Here is a 24,165-nt window from a genome sequence, read left to right as displayed (position 1 = left end):
CTTACTCCCTCCCCTTGCCCCTCCAGGTGACATCATAAGTGAGTCCTCAAACTTTTCAGATTCTGAATTCGTTGAGTAAATTTAGGAACTAATTGAAATTTTTTATAGTCGGCCTGGCGCCAAAAGCCTGTTATTAGTGGATTCATAATTCATAGAGCATACACCATCGAGTCAATAACGTGTAAAGTTGGCTTAGTGGGCACTGAACACTGCAGTAGGAGACATGACAAAGTTATTCTAGGATTCAAAATAGCCTAAATTCGACTGAACACAAACACCTGATAGTATTTTAAAGTTTATGAACAGCCTGTATCAATTTTATTACAAATCAATTTTTGACAATCTATAACTGGAACATTAAATCTTTCCTAGCTATGGTTTGTAGGTTCTAAAAAAACATTACAAAATTTACAAACTTTACATACTTTTTACAAAACAGACACATCAGGTTAATATATTGGTGCAACTGATTCTACAATTGCTGTAAAATGCCATAAATTTACGATATTTTTGCAAAAAAGTTAATAAGATATTAGCTGTTTCATTCCATGAAAATTGTAATTCCACACTGTACCGGAACAATTTCATGAACGATGATAGAAATTCCAACTATAATACATTAAAAGTATTCATAATGTACAATTTAACATCTTGGACGATACAAACCTAGCTGCCATAATGGACATTCAGGTTTTGAATACCTGTACTGCAATATTTGGGCACACATCTGCCATCTGGTAATATACAGGAGTAAAAGTTACAGACCCTGGAGGTTGACATGTCTATCATACCTCAATGCAGAGATAAAAAATAGTCCAGATGCACTGGCAATCTGAAAAGTAAGAATGGTTGGGTGAAGATGCGTGATTCTCACAGATCATGTTATACTGCAAGAAGACTGCTGCTAAAGCATACTTCTACTCTACAAGTGCTTTGTAGAGCCTATGGCACCACTGTCATAAAAAATCTAAGCCAAAAATACCCAGTAAAAAATGTAAAATCATATACAGCGAATTTACTTTTGACCATTTTGAAATATGACACTTGACTAGACATAAAGAAACTTATCCGTAAAAAAATTCAATGATGCTTCAATATTTTAAGTATATATTATAATAACTTAGTAAAGAAGCAAAATTCTGCTCAAGATTTTCACATTCAAACATGACAGCCTGTGCATTTGCTCGGAGGGTCGTATGGAGGACGTTGTACGCATCGCCCACACATTATTTTATCTTGTTGTTTACGACCAAACGCCCACCTGTGTATGTGCAAATATGTGTCTTTCTCTTTGCACTGAGCAAAGCAGAAAGATGTTGGAAAGTTAAAAAAATACATCGATTCATTTGCAAGTAAGCCATCATAAGCTATAGGTGGAATTATTAATGACAACCAACAAAATAATCCAAAGTCTTCCATTTAAAATTGATATGTCTGTCTCTGTACGTCAACTTTGATCCAAAATACGGACTGAGAGAATGAAGCATCAGTGTAACAGCAAAATGCTGGTGATTTTATTTGAAACTTTGTTTTAAACATGAAAGAGTGCAAAGTTATTACGCCCATGTTGAAGCATATAGTATGTCACCTATATATATCATGCAATGTTAGATTGCATTTTCCGCCCACGCAAGCTTTTTACTCGGTTCAATCATCAATAAATGCTACTGGGGTTTCTATGTCACTTTATAAAAATTCTCTTGTGATAGGAGTCAGCAGTCATAGTCGCAAGGTAATGTGCTTGTGTTTTGCAACATTACATGAAACAGCACAAATGAAGATTTAATAGTGGACACAGAGACATTTGTTTGAATTGCTAGTAACCTAGGGAGTCCACTCATACCATCACTTATTATTTCGGACCCCTTTTAGTTCGCAACCAAAGGTGTCTCCACTAAGCTTCAGTTGTGCCCATGAAACACTACACTTAACAGACAGGACCTCCTAAATTCCACACAAAATATTATTATTTATCATTATGCAAGGGCTATTTCTGTATGTCTTCTTGAATATGACATTTACACTGCAGAATAAAATGCGAAAGCTTGACTCAGATGCCCGTACTGTATTTTTGTTTATAATTTGGCATTGTTGCTGTTCTCCCAATACACTATACATGTCAAATGTCATTCTTCAAAGACATCAAAGCTCATGTGGAAATCACTGAATGATTTCTATTGTAAAACTAATTAATAAATTTTGTTAATTCTACTAAATTGTGTCTACTTGTAACATAATGCTGATGACACAAATGAAAATTTTTAATTTCCCAATCTTTCCACTCATGACTATTTGAAGGGACAATTTTTCATTGTACATATATAAGAAGTATGTTCTATCTCTTCTTTCCCTGAATAAGTTGAAAAGTAAAGTTACTGTATTATTTTTGCCAACATGATGCACTGTTGTTGCCGAGTGTATTCAATGTTAAATATTGATAAATGAATTCTATTCACCAAGGCATTACATACAGGCTACATGTATGTAGACAAGACTAAAACCACCCATTTTGGCTTGATCTTGGGAGTTGAGCAGGAATTCTAGTTTATTGACGGAAGAAAAAGTAATGAAAAGTTCATCAAAAATTACACCTAACGGATTTTTAAGAGAGACAGAATGTGAAGGCCCTGAAGCCTCTTATTCAAGCCTCACTTTCTGAAAAATGGTGATACCAATAGAGAAAGACCCAACTACGGGACTGAGTCACTTTGGTTTATCTGTATGTTAGGGAATAACAGGCTTAGTAAATTTAGCACCAGCATTTTACTCTCAGAAAAGTTTTTATAGTTCAAATATTTGTTTATTTGGACGGCAAAGAAAATGTACTCAATAGTTAAAATCCCCATTGGTCATCCACACCTTTATCAAGCACAGCTGACACAAGAAAACATTTTATCTGTGTGAAAACAATGTCAATGAGGCATATAAATAACAGTTTAAAACTGACTTATTGCATGCACCATACACTTCAGTACGTCCCATCTCAACATTGACCACTGATGACCATGAGTATTGATAGAAACTGATTATTTAATCATCCTGGGTACCAATGATATTGTTCTCACTGCACTCGAAATCTCTGCTTGCATTAGCTTGGTGTAAATCCATAAATGGATAACCATTTGTGTCAAATTTGGACATTGCTGTGTTCATCACCACGATATCACATGAACATCACTGTAATATTTTTTGGCATGCTCCCCTCCAAACAGCAACACACTCCTCTCACTAATCCTTGCAGCGGTATGTCCCGCCCTGTGCGGCCAATCGCCTTTCTTCTCAGGAATGAGCCACCGGTTACCTTTCACATCAAAGAGGAAAACTTGATCCACTCCATCCACCAATCCTCTGACACTCTTCCCTTCAATGAATCCACCGTAGATAAGCAGCATTCCGTTAACATCTGTTGCAGTGTGATAGCTCCTGCCCGGCGGTACCTCAACTTTCTTACTTGCTTTGAGGATTTCATCCGGAATTTTTGAATGGAAGACAGGTGGGATACTCCCCTTTGGTTTGCAGACTATGTGTTCCACCATGTGTCGCTGCCTGCCTCCAAAAGCTACCGAATACCTGGTTGAGACATCTGGCTGAAACGTGATGGAATGCCCGGCGCGAGAAATTGAGCTCCCGGGAAATGTTGTCCATTGAAGTTTCTTGGTATCAAGGAAATCAATGTTGCATCCGTACTTGGCGTGGGTGCCGGTCTCCCCTCGGCCTAGCACAAGAATCGTGGTGGAGTCAATCACAGTAGCTGCGTGACTGGAATGGGGGTCAACAGCTGACATCTTTGCCGTTAGATCTTCCCACTTCCAGTTGTCCAGATCCAAGGAATGCAGAAAGTTGCAACGCCGCTTACCTGTGGTAAAAGAAGAATCAATAACTTTTACTTTATCCTAGAAGATTATGTTTCCCCTGGGGTGTATTTCTATTAAGAACATCAGTTCAGTAGAACGGACTAGACTTGTTACTATTCACTTGCACAAATCATCTGATCAGAGTGACTAGTGACAAAATTTACTGTTTTCTGTAATGGTGTTTATACGTATAGAGAGTAAAATAATAATTATATACTGTCCCCCTACTGTCTGTTCTGGATTCCTGCTGCTTGCATTTATTGAGTTGACAAATTGTAGGTGTACTCATGCACGGTAATCAATCCCCACCTTTACATATATCTTGAATGGAAATTCCTACGATAAATGCTCCTCAGGCACAAATATTCAGACTCCCAAATATTTACAATTCTTTTGTGATTTACCACTTGTAGAGGCTCATTTTAAGGCTCCTGGAGTTAGAAAAACTTTCACTGTCTTAGTTTTTTGAAAATTAAAAGTTTCATTTTTCACCATAGAGTTAACACATGGCAGTGGCAGCCATTTTGAATTTCAAATATCAGTAAATGTCAGGTACCTTGTTTCTCTCATACCAAAATTTGCACAGTGACCCTTGATTGTTATTCTTAATTTGATAAGAGAATGATTGAAAGTTTCATTGTGGAAAGTTTGAGCTAAAGTTTAAGGCCAATTTCGAGGCACATACTACCTTTAAATAAGTAATCTTTTGTGCACTACATTATATTGTGCTTGAAATGAAATATACAGAAGAAGTGTCCAGAAATAATTGTATACCAACTGTAGACAAATTTTAATTGCTTTTATTTTAGGAAACAGTGCATGTATATATGCAGGACAAACAAACCATATTAATATCCATGGTTGAATCGTTTTAATTCATATGGGGAGAATGGTCAAACATTATTATTGTGATGAATTCTTTTTGGTCACATTTGTAGAATCACGAATTTATTTATGGAATCACACCATACAGTTATCAGCCTGTTATCTATAGAATCCAATTTTTATAAAATATAACACCTTTATCAATGATATTAGATATTTATATGAAGGTGTCATATTTGAACACAAGGCTACTCAGCATGTACACTGACATTCTAGCAATATTGACTTAGTACAAGAATTTTGCAAATTGCTATTCTGGCAGCTGGGACATGTTGCAGTTTACCTGAAATTGTAACGATTATCAGTGACTTTTATCTGGGCCCAGTGCAGACTGACAAGCAATATAAAAACACAGCAGTGGTCTAGCACACTGTACATCAATAGCAGTTCGTGTGTTACTTTTTAACGTGTTTGATCAGATGTGTGTGGGTGCACATCAATAATAGCTGAATGTGTGTTTGATCTGAGTATTAACAGTGTGAGTGCACATCAATAATTGATGTGCGATATATGTGAGCCCTGCTGTGAAGGGGTGTCTTTTTATGACAACTGCCATGCCAGTCTCTGCCCAGCCTAAAGTCAGTGTACTTGTTGCAATTGTGAGTAAACTTCAAAACGTCACAGCCATTACAGCCAATTTTCATAATTAGTACTAGAAAAGAAATCTAGAGCCAAGCAATCTTTGTCATGCTTTGTCTTGTCTTTCAGAAAATGCAGCTATGTGAGCTCCATAAGACAGACAGAATTTGCTCCCCCTTTTCAATATCTCCACGAGTCCACCCAGTATACAGCTGTGCATGTTGCTTATTTATGGACGGCGATAATGGTCGGTTAAACTGCTGTACAGATTAACGGTGCATTATGTCATAAACAATTATTGATTTAGAAGTTGTCATAGTATTTATTTACTTTAAAATTTATTGGTCGCTTTATTCCTGAAAATATTTCTCTCCTAAAGTTTGTCTACAGTGCAAAAGTGCTTTCACTGAGAACAGAATTGTTGAAACGGGCATTTATTTTTAAGTTATAGTATTAAAGCCAGACACCATACATGGGACTGCAAGATTCAGCCATAGGCAGGTGCTGGGTGACCTCGTGGGGTCAGAGGTCACAGAACCATACATGTAAATGTACTAAAACGACTAGAATATGTTTGCTGTAACTAACTTGGTCACTGGAAAGATAGTTTGGAAAGAAACTTCTCATCATTTTCTGTTAATTCTGCATCATGAACTGTGGAAAAGTGCGAAATTTGGCAACACTGCTCCCTTTTTAGCACGTCCTTGCCCACATAGTTTGGTCAGGCTTGTGGTTCCAGTATTCTCCCCAGGATTTTCTAGTAGAGTGGTGGTTAATTTGCATATAATTTGCAATAAATGCAATTGTTATATGGTAATGATTTCTATTGTTTACCAAAAATTAAAGAGTGGTGGCCACCACTCTATAATTGCTCTGGGGAGAACACTAGGTTAGAAAAAAGGTGTAAATTACCAAAAACTATCAAACATCATCAATAATCTGCACAAAACCGTTACAGTGATCTGTAGTATAATGAGGTGTATAGCGATACCAACACCTGTTTTGTGAAAGCCTAGACGACCATGACAAATTACTTTCAGAGTTGCTGCAGACTTCAGTACAAATACAAATAGACTACATCATAATGTAAACAAACTAGTCCTAAATGCAATTAACTAGATTGGGTTATAAATAAAACAGAAGTTGCCTGTTATGGTAGGCAGCTGTGAGAATTATGACTGGCATAGCCACATAAAGACCTTAATCAAACATAATTTTTATTTGCCTGATCACTTTAGTATTTCTCTTGCACAAATTTATTTTCTATAAATTGAGTAAGTGGGCAAAGATGAATTACAATAACAACACGTTTGTTTACATAATTTTCTTCTTATTTTTTCAAAATATTTATTGCAAGAACTAAACAACATAACTGCCACCTATCTAAAGATTTAAATTGAATTCTGAAAAAAAGTCAAATTTCTAATAGGTCAAAATACTATTCGATGAAATATTCAATTTGGTAGTCAATAGATAACTTTGGAATATTTGACTCATATGTTCTGGAAGGCTCTGACTCTGAGGTATGTGAACAGTGCTTTATTTGAAAGTTTCAGTCACTCACATGAATGTTTGATTGAACTTGGCCTGTGATCGTAAATTCGTTTATCATGAATTTCAATCAAAACAAACTGTTTGTGGACATAACTCCAATGAAAGCCACCTGCTAAGAGAACTGTTTAAAATCCTTTTAGCCAAAGTCAATTTTTGTTGCCTTGATAGAATATACCTCAGTCAAATTGTTTCAGATTTTTGCCAAAATTTTGATAAAGAACTGTATCCAAGGAAATGTGATTTCCATTTAATCAAAAAATATCAAAAACATTACAGAAAAATTCATAAAATTTGGTAAAATGTTTCACTAAAATTTTGGTGGGAAAAATTGCAGCACTCAATGGGTTAACCAACAAACGGGCCCTTAGAATTAGCTGTTGGATAGATTCAAAGCATTTGCCGGTATAATAAATTACAAATGAGAAAAATAGGATTGGTACAGACAGTTGGACTCACATATGCTGCTCGCTTAGAGTTCACAGACAAATATGCAACTAAAAACTGACAATTCGAAAATTTGACCTTTTATGCTGTGAACCGTGAAAGTGGGGGAGTAACCTATGTCGCTCCTCCTTAACATGTTTATAATATGTAGACACGTACCTGTCCACCCTCCAAAGACGTACGCTTTGTTGCCGATCAAACTCATTGTGTGGTGGCACCTAGGACCCGGTGACGCGCCTGACGTCGTGGGCTGGGACCATGTCATCGACGACGTATCTAGAACCCATAAATCATCGAAACACTGGTATTTGCTCTCAGCGTTTCCTCCGTACACGACAAACTTGTTATCGTACCAAACACTTGCGTGATTGGTTCGTGCCGGTGGTGCGCTTCCCGAGGCACTCGTCAGGGTGCATGTGAGGGACATCGTCCGTTCTTCTTTCCAGTATATCCGTCGTCTCGCAGACGCAAAAGACGGGACAAAACTTACTGATCGGGTCGGGGCAATAGCAACTTTACCGGGCTCCAGTTGTGATCGATGAAGTCGGTGATTTCGACAGCTCTACGTGTCTTGGCTCACGACATGTAGCAGCATCTCCAATGACGATCGGTAGCGGAATCAACTCTAACAGTCAATTTCTGACGTTGTCTGACACAAGGTAAGTTATCATATGAGAACAGCACAAGGACCAACGACGATTTATTATTACTTGTCACTGAGCAGCAAGGATCAGGAGGTACCTCCATGGCTCCATGATGTGTTACGTACCTGGACCCTGGGCCTGAGAGTGAGACGTCCTCGCGCGCACTTGAGCCGTAATTTCAAACGTTGCTTCTCGAGCTAACCCACTTCAAGAGGCTCACCTTTTAGAATATCTCAGTATCTAGACTAACTTATGATGGTTTTAGCATGTTTACCTCATAAAATATACAAGGCAAAGGATCCCAACCAAGAGGACGTTGTTTGCTGTAAGCGTTTGACCCGAAAAGCGGAACAACCGAAGGTCATCAATAGAGGGCGACATCACTTCCAGGTTCCAGGTTCCTGGCCATCCTGACCCTTATCGCGGTAGCCCACGCACAGCAGGCAGGCACAGCCGCTTTTAAAAGGGCTGTCAACTACGGTGGTTCCTGTTATCCAGCCTGCCAAGATCATAAACTTTGATGCCACACGATCTGGAGAGTTCATGTGTATAAAGCACAAACTCTACAAATTTCCTTTAAATGGGTCAAAATGGCCAAGTAAGCTTATTTGATTTGAAAAAACTTAATGTTATCAAATCGTGGGCCAACTTGAAAAGCGATTATATTTGGGTCAAAAGTTGTTCGGAGTAGAAAACAAGGTCAAAAGCACACATTTATCAACAGTAGGTGGGTAAAAAGTCTACATTAGGTGAAAAGGGGGGCAAAAGCACGTTCCATATATGTATACCCCTCCTGTAGTCGTGCGCCCTGGGGGGGGGGGGGTCTCAATCTGGATTCAATATATTTATAGTGTAAATCTTGTGAGCATTTGAAACATACCTAAAATGCACAATCATGTTGCTGCGAAAACGAGCCCTGCCACTCCTTGACATGTTCTTTTGGGATTGGGGCAATGACCAAGCTACCCGAGTGGCAAAGGCTACGGATTCGCAGCAAAGCAAACAAGCATGAGAAAACACATGACGAAACTTGTGTATTATGCACCTCGAGCAATAGGCACGCACGGACCTTTGTTCTAGTGAAGTTGAGCTGCATTTGAAAACGAAACAACTACTGCTCTAGCAACGGGGTCATAAGGCGTTATTAGTCATAACAAAAGTGCAAGAAAGGATAACTTATGATTATGAATATTGTTGATAACATTCAATATTTCTGTCATTATTTCACACTCACAAAAGTACCTAGCTGCACTCGAATTCTAAATGATGATCTGTATTTATGCCAAATTCATGCAGTTGTGGTACAGACACATAAATACATTTATGGTTATGAATATTGCTGCTAAAAATTTAATATTTCAGTCATTATTGTACACTCACAAAAGTACCCAATAGCACGCGAATCCTGAATGCATGATGATCAGTACTTATGCCAAATTCACGCAGTTGGGTAGTTTTGCAAGTATACAATAATGGCAGAAAAATTGGACTTTTATCAACAATATTCACAGTCACAAATTTATAAATAGCAGGGTCTGAAGGAGAAAAACGGTTTAACCCGTATTTTGACCAATGCGGATTTGGATAAACAGGACAAGATAATATGTGCGATCGTTGAAAAAGAACTTTTCAACACATAGTCCGTGGGTGGAGGGACTGTTTGTTGTCCAAAGATTATCTTATAAATTTATCAACACGAAGTGCATCCAAGTGCCATCGAGCAGAAATGACATTAATGATTTAGTCCGGAGAGCGTAGGTCCAATCTCAGAAGTACTCAGTACTTATATAGTTCGTAGGTTTAGAAATGAGTAAATGAGGTAACTCGTGTAATTTAGTACACCTGAGTCAACCATGTGTTGACCTTGATTGGCTGACCGGAGTGTAAATTCGTGGACGATAAAAGAAATTTAGTGGTCCCTCGATGAGTAAATGTCACTGCACAGTCGATACCCATAGTCAAGGTCAAGGTTAACGCAACCAACTTAAATCTGTACCTATGGTTGGACATTTCTCAGCGCAAGTACACGATCTTGACGACAGGATGCCACAGAGACTTCATTTAACGACTCTAAACGATCTTGATTTCCTTTTTATGAAAACGAAAATTTCTGCTTTGTACCATCTGAACTTAAATCAACAATTGGACGGTATATGGTGCTTCTTCTTGTTATAATGTGATAGATCACTGAAAATGTTCAAGGTCAGGGTCACAGTTTATCATGGCGGGGATAGGTCATGAACTTAACACAATTGTTACCTTGACCATTTATCAGGATCGAGTGACGTTATAATAAAGTTTCCAAAAATGAAATAATCCTCTGAAAAACTTGAAATTATATGTTTTGCATATACATGAATGAATGGCAGATTTCTCCTTATGACAGGGAGTTTAAAGATTATTCTTATGTTGATAACAACAGAAAATCAACGTAACTTTTTTTTTCAGTCAGGTCAACTGTAATCGAGATATCTCACCCACAGACTGACAAAAGCATGGCAATATATTTCACGTGCAAACAAAACGGATAAAACAAGATGAAAATCGATGTGGTATTCATGAGAATCTCCAGCAATTTATGTTTAACAATTGAATTTTGAATTTTAAAGTTTTCAAAATTACCCTCGGTGTATGTTGCTTGGGCTGACTGTATTCTTACAGTGAGATGAAATAATGAAATTATTACTTTCAGCTTTACATTAGGATTAATGTTGAACGCGCCTCGGGGACAGATATTCGGACTCTCAAACTTTTACAATTCTTTTCTGATATACCACTTGTTGGGGTTAATTTTAAAGCTCCTGGTGTAAGAAAACTTTTCATTGGCTTAGTTTTTCGAAAATCGAAAATTTTATTTTTTCTCCATAGAGTTAACACAGGAATGGCGGCCATTTTGAATTTTAAGTATCGGTAAATCTTGGGTTATTTGTTTCTCTTTTATCAAAATTCGCTCGGTAACCCCCGATTTTTTGCTCACGTGTTGACACACGTGGGCATATGTCGCAGCGATGTCTGTCTGTCTGTGTGTCTGTCTGTGTGTCTGTCTGTCTGTCTGTCTGTCTGTGTACACAATATCTCAAAAACGGCTCATCAGATCAGAATCAAATCTATTACATAGATTCAGTTTGCAAATGGCAAGAACTGATTAGTTTTTGGTGGGTGTGGCTTGCTTACTTTTTGCTCATTTGCATAATTAATGATTTTAGAAAAAACGGATATACATTAAAAACGACTACACACAATTTGATGAGATTTGCTACAAATGTTGATCACATCAAGATATATCAGCAGTGGGAACCATTAAGGGGTGACATGAAAGATAAATGCTAATTTGCATATTTAATGAACTTTCCCAATTAGGGATATATATCTGAATTAAATTGATTGTAGTTGTTGAAACTTGCTATATACATCAAAGATATTGTGATATAACATTATTGAAAGTCGAAAGACATTTTTTCTTCAGCCAAAACCTAATTTGAATATTAAATGAATTTTCATATTTAGGGATATTTATCTGAATTTATTTGATCAAAATTGATGAAACTTGCTATGTACATTAAAGACACTATAATACAACATTATTGAAAGTCATTAAGAAAGTCATTAAGCATTTTCTCTTCAGCCATTCCTAATTTGCATATTTAATGAACTGTCCTAATTAGAGATATATATCTGAATTGACTTGACCAAATTTACAAAACTTGCTACATATATTACAGATACCATGATACAACATTATACAATCTTTAAGCATTTTTACTGAAGCCAATTCCCAATTTACATAATTAATGAACTTTGCTTATTAGGGATATATAACGGGATTTACTTATCAAATTTGGCAAAACATGCTATGTACATTGATGATTATACCAGGTACTAGGTTAAAACAATATCGAAAGTCATTTCACATTTTCATGTCAGCTAATTTATAATTTGCATATCCAATGAGCTTTCACAGCTCGGCATATATGGTTTGAAGGACATGGCCAACAGTAATTACACTTGCTATATAAAGTGGTGATACAATATGAGCAGTCAAATGGCTTTAATATTTTTATTGCAGCTAATTACATATTTGTATACTTCATGACCTTTTAGAATTAATCGGCGGTGATTATTGTTCATTATGTTGATCATAATGATTTCAATGAAGTTGCAAACATGTGGCAAAGGTTCAAATTTACACATAACTTCAATATATAATGAAACACGTGAGCATTTACAGTTCATATCTTTTTATTTTTGATTTTGTAAGAGAATGGCTAAAATTTTCATTCAGGAAAGTTTGAGCAGATGTTTGTCTTTCACTTCAGTGTGCATACTACCTTAAGATGCAGGGAACCTATTCAATCCTCTGGCAAATTCACTTTATTACGTTTATTTCGAACTACAAGACAGCCTCCCCATCCTATGGTTAACGCCCACGACAGTCGTCTTGGCAAATTGGGCTTGACTTGTGGCTTCGCTCCATCTGTCCGCCCTTTCGTCTGGGGATCGAAAATGTGCGTCTGTCCATCTCGAGCAATTATTCAGACCTCCCTTGACCAACGTCTTTCAAACAAGGTATACGGACAAGCTAAGGTTTCAGTAAAATACACCTAGTCTTGTTTGGTGATGCAAAATATGGAGGCGGCATACATCTTTGGTTGATTTATGTAAATGCACAACCCCGGTCTCAACAGATGTCGTAACAAAACTTTAAACAGGACGACAATTTTATAATTTGAAAATATGGTCGTCAACATGTTTTACAGTGTTGTATTGCAAGTTATCGTGGTCTTTGGAAATAGATACGAGACTATACTTTGGAAATACATCTACAAACGCATATCTGCTTTTGCCAATGTACTGTTGTTCACTCAATACAGTTGTCCTTTCGATGGGACCCAATGTAGTACGTTGAAGACTGTTTTTTTCCTTGATGTTTTTCAAATCAATTGCTATTCAACTTGGGAAGTACCAGTTTTTTGCTCACGTGTTTACACACGTGAGCATATGTCGCAGCGATGTCTGTCTGTCTGTTCTGTCTGTCTGTCTGTCTGTGTGTCTATCTGTCTGTCTGTCTGTCTGTCTGTCTGTTGGTCCGATATCTAAAGAACGGCTTATCAGATCAGAATCAAATCTGGTACATAGATTCAGTCAACAAATGGCAAGAACTGATTAGTTTTTGGTGGGTGTACCTTGCATACTTTTTGCTCATTTGCATAATTAATGATTTTAGAAAAAACGGAAACGACTACACACAATTTGATGAGATTTGCTACAAATGTTGATCACACCAAGATATGTCAGTAGTGGGAACCATTAAAAGGTGACATGAAAGAGAGTTGCTACTTTGCATATTTAATGAACTTTCCTAATTAGGGATAAATGTCTGATTTGACTCTATCAAAATCGACCAAACTTGGTATGTATATTAAAGATACTATGATTTAACATTATTGAAAGTCAATAAGTGTTTTAACTTTAGCCAATTCCTAATTTGCACATTTAATGACTTTGCTAATTAAGGATATATATTTGAATTGACTGGACCGATGTTGATGAAACTTGCTACATGTATTTGGAGCTACTATGATACAACATTTTTGAAAGTCATTAAACATTTTTACTTCAGCCAATTCCCAATTTGCATATTTAATGAACTTTCCAAATTAGGGATATATATCTGAATTAACTTGATTGTAGTTGTTGAAACTTGCTATATACAGCAAAGATACTGTGATATAATATTATTGAAAATCAAAAACATTTTACTTCGGCCAATTCCTAATTTGCATATTAAATGAATTTTCATAATTAGGGATATTTATCTGAATTGACTCGATCAAAATTGATGAAACTTGCTGTGTACATTAAAGACACTATAATACAATATTATTGAAAGTCATTAAGCATTTTCTCTTCAGCCAATTCCTAATTTGCATATTAAATGAACTTTCCTAATTAGAGATATATATCTGAATCAACTTGACCAAAGTTGACAAAACTTGCTACATATATTGCAGATACCATGATACAACATTATTGAAAATCATTAAGCATTTTTACTGAAGCCAATTCCTAATTTACATATTTAATGAACTTTGCTTATTAGGGATATATACTGGGATTTACTTGATCAAAGTTGGCAAAACATGCTATGTACATTGATGATTATATCAGGTTAAAACAATATCAAAAGTCATTTCACATTTTCATGTCAGCTAATTTATAATTTGCATGTCTAATGAGCTTTCACAGCTCGGCATATATGGCTTTAAGGACTTGGCCAACGGTAATTACACTTGATATATGAAGTGGTGATACAATGACAGCAGTAAAAGAACTGTGATATTTTTATTTCAGCTAATGAACATATTTGTATACTTCATGACCTAATCGGCGGTGATTATTGTTCATTACGTTGATCATAATATTTTCAATGAAGTTGAAAACATGTGGCAAAGGTTAAAATTTACACATAACTGCAATATATAATGAAACACGTGAGTATTTTCAGTTCTTATCTGGTATATCCTTTATCAGTACAAGTGCATGACAAGGAAAACACTTGTGGGGCTCATGTTGACGCGTATGGGGGTAAATACAAGTTTCACCGGTTTAGTTTTGTAAAAATTGAGAATTTTACCACCCCTCCCCCTATAAGGATAATACAGGGAGGGCGGCCATTTTGAAGATCAAATATCGCCGATATTATCGGTAAATTTTGGGTAATTTGTTTCTCTAGTAACAGTACCAAAAATTGCACGATGACTCCAATTTCTATTCTTGATTATGAAAGATAATGGTTGAAAGTTTACCTTAGGAAAGTTTGAGCAAAAGATTAAGTCTTTCACTTTCGAGGCGCGAATTACCTTAAAATAGCATGCACCCGGCTCCCTTGGACAAATTTTGATGAAAATTGTAGTCCTCCAAGTCTCTCAATTTTTTTTTCTGTATTCAAATGTCTGAGTGTGCGAGGAGTCAGTCTTCTTGAAAACATACAACAAAGCAGAGTGTCACGGTACGCAATGGCGTTTTCATAAAATTCACTACTCTAATTTTTCTCCATAGTGTCAACAACGAGATTGGCGGCCATTTTGAATGCATACTTGAGACGATTTGGGTCTCCTATTCAAATTTTACACTGTGATCGCAAATTTTTGTTCTAAATTTAAGAGAGAATGACCGAAAGTTTTTTCAGCAACAAACGAGAAAAGGTTTAAGACTCTGAAGTTAAGACCTTGGTTTAGGGAGAGATTGCTGAGGCAATACTAATGATACTGCCACCGCGGGTTACTGTGCACTGCTATAATACTACAGACCCCCTATTTCTGAGGGTCTTTGCTGCAAATGATCGTGCGAATCTGGCATAAATTCAGAACATCATTCAGGAATGTGATGCAGTGGGTGCTCATAAAAGTATACAAAAATGACAGAAATATCATATGTTGATCAACGATGTTCACATTCATAAAATAATAATACTTTACACAATTTTTACACTTTTCTCAAATTGATGACGCTTTAACTTTGGCCCTATGATACAAATTTCTTCATTCAATAGTCTGTTACTCTGTTCAGTAGGGCTACAGTCCGAGGGGCTACAGTCTTTACACATAGGATTTAAAATTGTCCAAGCTTTCAGGAAAAGTGAGGTCTTGGATAAATTGTCAAGTAGAAGACACAAAGTCTAGTGCTAAGGGGTTATGGTCTAACAAGCTCATCTTGTCACGTCTATTCCTTTACGGTCTCTGAGTTAAGGTCCGGTCTGGGATTGTAATGCTTCAGTATAAACTGAAGCTGACACACCAAGTTGTCGGTTGTGAGTAGCACATTGGATCTTTATTAAACTTACTAAACAGCAATGGTGACGACTCAAAGTTTGCTCTCCGATTTCTCTCCTTTACTCTAAGGGACTGGTCAGTTTCATCGGCCTGGGGGCGGTGGATTCATGGGGGTCACCCTGTTTTTGACTTTGGTGATAGGGGGGGTCACCATGTTTTTGAAATGCCCAATAGGGGAGGTCAGTGTGTTTTTGAATTTCGACACGGCTCATACTTGCGTAAATGCATTGTGCCAACCACAAATTTCATCATTCAGTTGCATTTTGCGGCGCACCCTTCGGGCGCAAAACTGTAATAATAATAAGACGTATTTTTCAGAGCCCTGTCCTAGTGCAAAACTTTAATATATCAGTCATATAAATATGAGATATCTGTATGTTTAAAATTTTCGGCGCGCCCTTCGGTCGCATTTCTTTAAAATATCAAACAAGATTTTTCAGCCGGCCCTTCAGCTGCATGACTTTCATACATCAGATATATATATGTATATCAGAGATATCTGGATATTTAATATTTTTCGGCGAGCCCTTCGGGCGCAATTAATTAATATATCAGAGATATATGTCAGAAATATCTTGATGTCTGTAAATTGCAAAGTGCACTAATCATTATGAAATCTGCAGTTCATATGTAAAGTATGACAAGTTCCTGATACTTTTCTGTTTCCTCTATGAGAAATCGTATCAGTATTAGAAAGCAACGTGCACTAATATTTCACAATCACATTTTTCTTACAACAGTTCTGGACATCTGGTTATGCATAAAAAGAGTGGAGTACATTCACAGCTCATTCAAAATACTATATTCAAACTTTGAGAATTGACACTTTTAAGTTCCTATCTTACACCTGACATGACAACAATTTCATTAAAACACAGAATGACTGAATGTTCAAAATATACCCAAAATTATATATATATATATATATATATATATATATATATATATATATATATATATATATATATATATATATATATATATATTATATATATTTTTTTACCTTTGTCGCGCGCAGGAGGGGGTGGGGTCACCCTGTTTTCAAAAGTTGGAAGAGGGGGAGTCACCCTGTTTTCAAAAGTTTGAATGAGGGAGTCACCTGTTTTCAAAAGTTGGAATGGGGGGGGGGGGGGTGTCAGCCACTTTTTCACGTCGGCAAAAAATAATCCATCTGCCCCCCAGGCCGAAGAAACTGACCAGTCCCAAATCGCTTCCAAATCCACATAACATGTATTACAATCAAAATCATTCAAGCTGTTGGTCAAGGCGTTGTTTTAATCGACGTGTATCAACTATTTTCACAACATTCAGGGCAGGCTGTAGTCTTGTTTACATTTAATCAACTACATGCTCTCAGTTACACAACACACCAGGGCCACTACACACACGTCACTGTCTGACAGAGAAACAAAAACGAATCACCATACTTTGCAATGTCAATGCCATGAGTTTCTTCTTTATTCCTGATGAATTACAATGTAGCTGGTGGTTTTACGTTTAGTACACCAAGTATACATAATGTGTATGTGTATGTATATGAATGAATGAATGAATGACTAGCGTACAGCTCTAATTAAATACAGATACATCGAATAGAGGACAGGAAAGTTTGTCAAAACAGGATGAGATCTTTCAACATGAAGCTTGAGTCAACATCAATCTCCAGTTATTTGTGATAAGTTTAACATCTGTTTAAACAATACATCACTCCACGCAGACAATCGATAACTTCAAGATTGGGAGTGTAAACACGCTTAGTGAATCACAGGAAGCTATGTCTGCTGGGAATCGTCAAGGGAATAAGCATAGAAAAGCGGTCGTAGTCATGGATGTTACTATTTAGTCAAGTTGATTATTAGGTCCACTTGATGCAGTTAGATATTTTGCTTGTACAATAGACAAAACTGACCATATTAAGGGCAGTAAATGAGTTTACGATTGGCACCCTGTGTTCAAGATTGCGATAACATAGTGTGGGGGCATTTGATATCAGGATGGAAGGGGCTTGGAAGATTTCGGGCGAAAAATTCCAAGAGGTTGCCTTTGAGAAAAAAATCCAGCCAAGGATGGCAGAAAAAAAATTGCCAGCAGATATGAAGTAAAAAATAATGCACAGACAATTACTTTAAGTATTTACTTAAACTTTTAGGCGAGCCCTCCGGACGCCCAATTCGGGCGCACCGTGTTTATAATATCTTTCACTGTCGGCCCTTTAGTCACGACATTTACATAACATCTGAATTCATTACTCTTCATTAATGCCGTGATTTGATTAATATGTTAACTCACACATTATTTGCTGTTGTTTTACATGTGCCCAATGATTCAATTTGAAACATATTCATTTGTTGTGCTTCTGCTACAGCTTTTCTCATCTTTGCACCTTAAAATATCTTGACCACCCAATTCAGTTTATTCAAATTGCCTGCACTAGATTTCATGTGTCCATTATTGGCCTTTAAATGATGAGCAAGGCTTATCATGACTTTTCAACAAAAGTATTTGTTGTACATAAAATGGTCCTCACACTCACCCAAATATCTTTTTAAATTTCTAACAACTTTACAGGGAGGTAGTCGTCAGAACTGCGCATGTGCGACTTTATTGTATACAAACAATGTATTTCATGCATGATATCTAGATGCATCACGTCAACATAGCTGCAACATTTAAATTTTATGATATTAATTCTTACTCAACATTTTTTAACATTCATCAATCGCCAACGTACTCTAGATACATTGTTTACATCGGTCGTGGGGGGGTCCCTGGCAACCTTTGAGCAGAGTTTCGACAACTGCCTCCCATAAGCACAACATTTTCAATGCAATGTGGTGAGGGTTGGGCAAGGGTGCAAGAATTTGCCATAAAAAGACCAACTTATAAATTTCCTAATAATATCCTTAATTTATTATTTGGTTTGTCTTTCAAAATATGTTATAAGATACACTGTTAAAGAGCCAGTTTTGTAAATTTTGATGATTTTTTCATTATTTTTGTACGTCAAATACAAGTTGTTATTCTACTCTTAAAAGAATGTTGACACATCCACTATTTACCTTTTCAACATAGCGTCTATATGTATAAATGCACTGTTATTGTTTATATTCGCATAATTCTAGTCTCGACCAGAATTCAGTTGTCAACAGTAAACAATGCAGTTTACACATATGCAGATGAATAATATGTATTTCAACATGTTTTTGGGAGTAGAACAGGAATTATTGTTGACATTCAAAACAACAATGGTGAAAATTCATCAAAAGTTAGCATTGCTGGCCCTTTAAGTAGTGAAATAAATTCCTATTGGAATATTCACTTGTCTCTGTTGACAAGGTAATAATGGGAAATCATTTCATGTCTCATATATTTTGAGTCTTCACAATAGCCACCAAATAAATATGTAAAATTCAAACTTTTTCTGTATCAGGAGGGGGCACCCCCTCCTAACTACCCCAAAGTTATTATATTGTGTCATTTCAGTATTCTACTACCTCTTTGCATTTGCAGCCTTTCAAATCCTTGGTCAGTTTGTGCACCTAATTGCCTATTACCGAGAACAAACTTAATCGCTGAGAGAAGTAATAGTTTCTTCACAAATTGAGGCCTCGATGATTTCTTATTTGTCTCCATCAGTAATTTTAAAGGGTACTCTTTTTTATCCAACTTTCCAGCATTCTGAAACAAATATTGTTTGCCTATAGTTTCGAGTAAACTTTGTGCTGCTTTACATTTCTTTACTTATTCAGTTCTGTCATGTCATTAGAAGAAAAATATCTTAAGAATAAGAATGGGAAATATTGGCATTTCTGCGCATGTATGAGTGTGAGTGCGAAAAATAAAGATTCGTCTGAGAGGGGAAATGAAAAAGGATGTCTGAATCACTCAGTTGAAAAACAAATATTTCTAGGTGAAGCAGGGAGGAACAAATAATGCCCCAGAATCCATCTTCCAAGCCCCCTCCTCAGAATATCAAATGGTCTACACCTTACGATATATAAGATGGTCCGTGTACAACTAACTGTCTTCTGCATTCAGTCAACTTATTGTCCCTTCTATTCAATATTTGTATTGAACCAATGGAGAGAAAAAAACGAGAGCCCTTTCAACCTTAATAAGCTTACAGACTGTTGTATGTAGAGACTAAAATAAATTTTCTTGTGTCTGTTTTCCTCCTTATCACAGTGTCTCTGTGGGTTTCTGAAAATCACTGCAGCTGATTTCAATTCTCGAAACTTATTGTTTGCATAGAATACACTAGTTGTGATATCGCAGCGGTGCTGTGGCGTATCGATCGCGCTCGGGTGAAGGGTCATCGCCACTGTGGCGATGGCCCTTGACCCGAGAGCGATTGATGTGCCGCAGCACCGCTGCGATATCACAGCTAGAAATACACAAGTTTGTGTGTCACTAACACCAGTGAAAAAATGTTGCTTTATTAAACTAATTATTGAGAAGAGGCTTTAATACATCAAAGTGGTATCTTGTGTCTCAATGTAGAACACAGGGCGCCAATCGTTAGCTCCCATTTAAGCTTACAACCCTTGGCAGGGTTGATTCGAATTTCTAATTGTATGAAGTGGACTTGTTGAAGGGTGGCCAGTGTATGAGAAAGGAGAAGATGTTCCCCGAATGATTATTTTGGAAACGTTCAACTAGAATCACGGGGAAGCCAGAATAAACAAACAAACAAACAAACAAACAAACAAACAAACAAAAAAACAAACAAACAAACAAACAAACAAACAAACAAACAAACAAAAAACATAAATATAAAACAAATAAATAGATAAACAAATTTTACATGATTTAAGAAGGAAACAAATAACTAAATGTAAGAGAAAACACAAAATTGAATAATTATTGAAATAGTTGAACCACTAACTAATAGTGGTTGAGGATGCTCCTCGTCCCATGGACTGGTAATATACCTCGATTGGAAATGATAATTTAACAATTTGACATTTTATCAATTTTCGAGAAAAAGAATATCGATCGATGACGTTCACTACCGGATTACTGTGGGGTTTCGTCCGTTCGCCTCCCTATTTTGTGTTATTTTTTCCTATTAACTGCAATTGTCACAGTTCATATTTCCTTAAAGTTGGCATAAAGACAAAAACTTGACAGATATTTTGTCTGTACGCTTACTGATTACAACTGCGTCCTGTTAAGACCCTTGTTCTGCTTATATAAACGTACGCCGTCAGATAGCCATTTTATAAAGGGCAACAGTGTATATTTTAGTGATCAGAAAAAATAAAATGTAAATAAATTATTTTCACTGTAATTATTTGAACTCATTTTAATCATCCATTTTTGATTAATTAATCCCAATAACATACACTCGATTTGGGTATGCATGCAACACGAGCCAAGGTAGCAGTACATGCTGACTGTCGTGCATATATGTACCCGAATCTCGTGTATACCCGAGTGTTTTTGAATGAAATTAATATTTTGAAACTAAGAAATGCCCCCCTCCCTGTTTCATATATACTTCGCTCTTTTTATTAAAAAGTTCTTCACGATTTACCTGTGCCTTCTATATTATATTGTTGTCTCAGGGACAGATATTCGGAAGCTCAAACTTTTACAATATTAACTTGACCTACCCTTTGTAGGGACTCGTTTTGAAGCTAATGGAGTAAATGGAGTAAATAAAGTTTTAATCGGCATGTTTTGTGATAATCCGGAGTTTTAATTTCCCCCACAGAGATAATATAGGAATGTTATCACGATTATGTTTTGAATTTCAATTATCGGTAAACATTGGGTAATTTGTTTCTCTCACACAAAAAATTTTACTGTGGCCCCCGATCGAGTTTTATTCTTGATTTTGAAAGAGAATGATTGAAAGTCTGCTTGAGAAAAGTTCGAGTAAAACACAGCTGCTAGCGCGTACAATTGTTTACATTTACAGACATCTACAATATCAGTTGACGGTGTGACCGAAAACACCAGAAAACAAAACGTTCAACAAATGAAAGTAAAAAGCGGATAAGGGAATCAGAAACGTTTGGCGTTGAAATATACTGCACTGTTTGAGAACAGCTGAGTTGACTGCACCTGAACTCCAAAGCCGGCACGTGCGTGCGCTTGCGGTAATAGGGAGGCATGATTTCAGATGTGATACCTGCAACACTACAACTACAACTTTAACCCTTATTCTGTTACGTTCCTGTGATCATCAGATCAAGCTTATAAATACAGTCTCCCGTTTCTTGTACTCAAACACAGACTTGAATATATGAAGGCCTCTGAAAACAGATAAGCTTAAAATATTGTAAACATGGTTAGTGACCGAATCTTATGGAGCGTTCAGTTTTTACGGCCTGGGGGGGGGGGCGCGGCAAAATCTTGTCGCCGGTGTTCAAAAAAATATAGACCCCCCCTGCATTTTTCGTGAAAAAAGATGAACCCCCCCTTTGTCAGACGAAAAAATTTGATGACACCCCCCCCCCCTGAAAAATAACCAAAACCCATATGTCAAATTTACCCGCATGGTTTGGATTTGAACTACGGTACGTGGCGCACTTTATTCAGAGATGCCAGTGCACAAACTTCTCAGCCACATCCATTGAAACGTCTGTTAATTAGGACGACTGTAAGGCAATTTTTAACTTCATTTCCATAGACAACTTATGTCCATGGACATTGTATAAAGTAAACTTTATTGGAGTGGTTCGCCAAAGGCAGCCCTCCGGTTAAGAGGGTCATGGGCCATTACGTAAAGTCAACTTTATTCTAGTGGGCCACCAAAGGTGGCCCGCCGGTAAAGAGGGTCGATCATGGCTATTGCATAAAGTAAACTTTACTGGACAGGGCTGCTGAAGGCGTGCGGCCATTAAGATTGCCATGGGGTATTACATTAAGTCAATTTATTGTAGTGGACCGCCGCAGGCGGCCAGCCAGTAAAGAGGGTCGATCATGGCCATCGCATGAAGTAAACCTAATTGGAGTGGGCCGCCAAAGGCGTCTGCCCGTTAAGAGGGTCATGGGTCATGGGAATATATAATGTATATTTATTGTAGTGGGCCGCCGAAGGCGGCCCGCCGGTAAAGAGGGTCGATCATGGCCATGGCGTAAGTGAACTTTATTGTTGGTATTATGTTTTTGAAAATGTGGTGACCCCCCCTTTCCTACCAGTGAAAAAGCGATGACCCCCCCCCTTTGCGGATTCCAAAATTATGATGACCCCCCCGGATTTTGCCGGCCCCCCGGCCGTAAAAACTGAACGGTCCCTTATGTCGCATACCATGCCAAGCGGGTGAATACACTCAAGGTTTCGGCTTAATATTATTTTTTCCCGACTTGGCATATACGAAAGTAATACTGTCTGGCAGAATAAGGGTATAATCTGTACCGCAAACATACTTTCATACACTTGATGTTTTTTATGTTTATAAAAATGGAATCTATAAGAATTAAACTCACCCTGTGAGTCCAGCAGTGAGATGCAACCAAGGCAAGAATATCATTGCAAGAGGGACAGTTTAAGGCCAGAAACAGAGTTTTTATTCACTGTAATATCAGGTATATACCAGTATGTATGTTTGATGACCAGGCAGCTGTAGAGCAGTGAATAAATGGGGGAGGGGGGGGGGGCTCAGGAGGGGTCTCCAACTCCTGAGCTTTTGAAAACTTTTAAATAACGCGATTTGATGACAATTAGAAGAATGGTGTTACGTGCAGAGAAAACGAACAAAAGGGTGAACTCAGCAGTTAACGTTTAAACAAAATTTATTACGAAAATAAAACTAAGTCAGGGATAGACTACTTATCTCAGCTGGGACGGCAAAGCTCCAGTCTCAGAGTTGTAACAGTCAGTCGGATGAATGAACAGTCCTTTGGCTTGCAGGCTTGAAGTTGCACAAAGTCCACAGAGTAAATCCAGCGTTGGCAGTGAAGGTCTTGAGAAGTCTTGCAAATTACTACGGCTGGAGTTTTAAAACACTTGTAGTAACACCCAAGAGACACGATCCCAAAAGTCTGACTGGAAGCTGTGCACGTCCCTTTTATACCCATGTGCTTACATAAAGGCATATAAGAACAATCTAGAACTTTTATTGACATGCTAATTACTGTTCTAAAATTATCTCTCTTACACAACTAATTAAATTTCTAGAACATTCCAAACATGACTAATTGAATTCAAGGTTGTGAAATCATTAAGGGCAGTGACCTTGAGAATGTTCTAGACTAGTTGAACTCAGGTCATGATGAGTGAGGGGGGGAATGACCTACATAACAATGGTCACACGTGAGTATTTTCACACAAGCCCCCCTTTTTCATCATTTTTTGCATGACTCCCCCTTCATCATTTTTGAGTGACCCCCCTTTTTCCCCCCCCCCCCCGATCGTAAATAATA

The 24,165-nt window shown here is 37.2% G+C and overlaps 2 protein-coding genes across 2 annotated transcripts in view; one reads left to right on the top strand and one right to left on the bottom strand.

Annotated features, from left to right (window-relative positions):
• Positions 1–292: 292 nt before the first annotated feature.
• Positions 293–7,863, bottom strand: LOC139122932 (uncharacterized). The gene is made up of 2 exons (XM_070688808.1): positions 7,476–7,863; positions 293–3,856 (listed from the first exon to the last, which is right to left on the bottom strand). Exons 1-2 carry the CDS (start codon positions 7,741–7,743, stop codon positions 3,153–3,155), a joined length of 972 nt encoding a protein of 323 aa, XP_070544909.1. The 5' UTR covers positions 7,744–7,863; the 3' UTR covers positions 293–3,152.
• The window catches only part of LOC139122922 (uro-adherence factor A-like), a 76,105-nt gene continuing 59,796 nt past the window's right edge, over positions 7,857–24,165 (top strand). The window contains exon 1 of the mRNA XM_070688791.1: positions 7,857–7,975. The gene's annotated coding sequence lies outside the window, so the exon portion shown is untranslated. The remainder of the gene's footprint in view (positions 7,976–24,165) is intronic.

Source organism: Ptychodera flava, chromosome 22, assembly GCF_041260155.1.
Source record: "Ptychodera flava strain L36383 chromosome 22, AS_Pfla_20210202, whole genome shotgun sequence".
NCBI classification, from domain to species: domain Eukaryota; kingdom Metazoa; phylum Hemichordata; class Enteropneusta; family Ptychoderidae; genus Ptychodera; species Ptychodera flava.
This window is presented reverse-complemented; position numbering and strand designations above follow the sequence as displayed.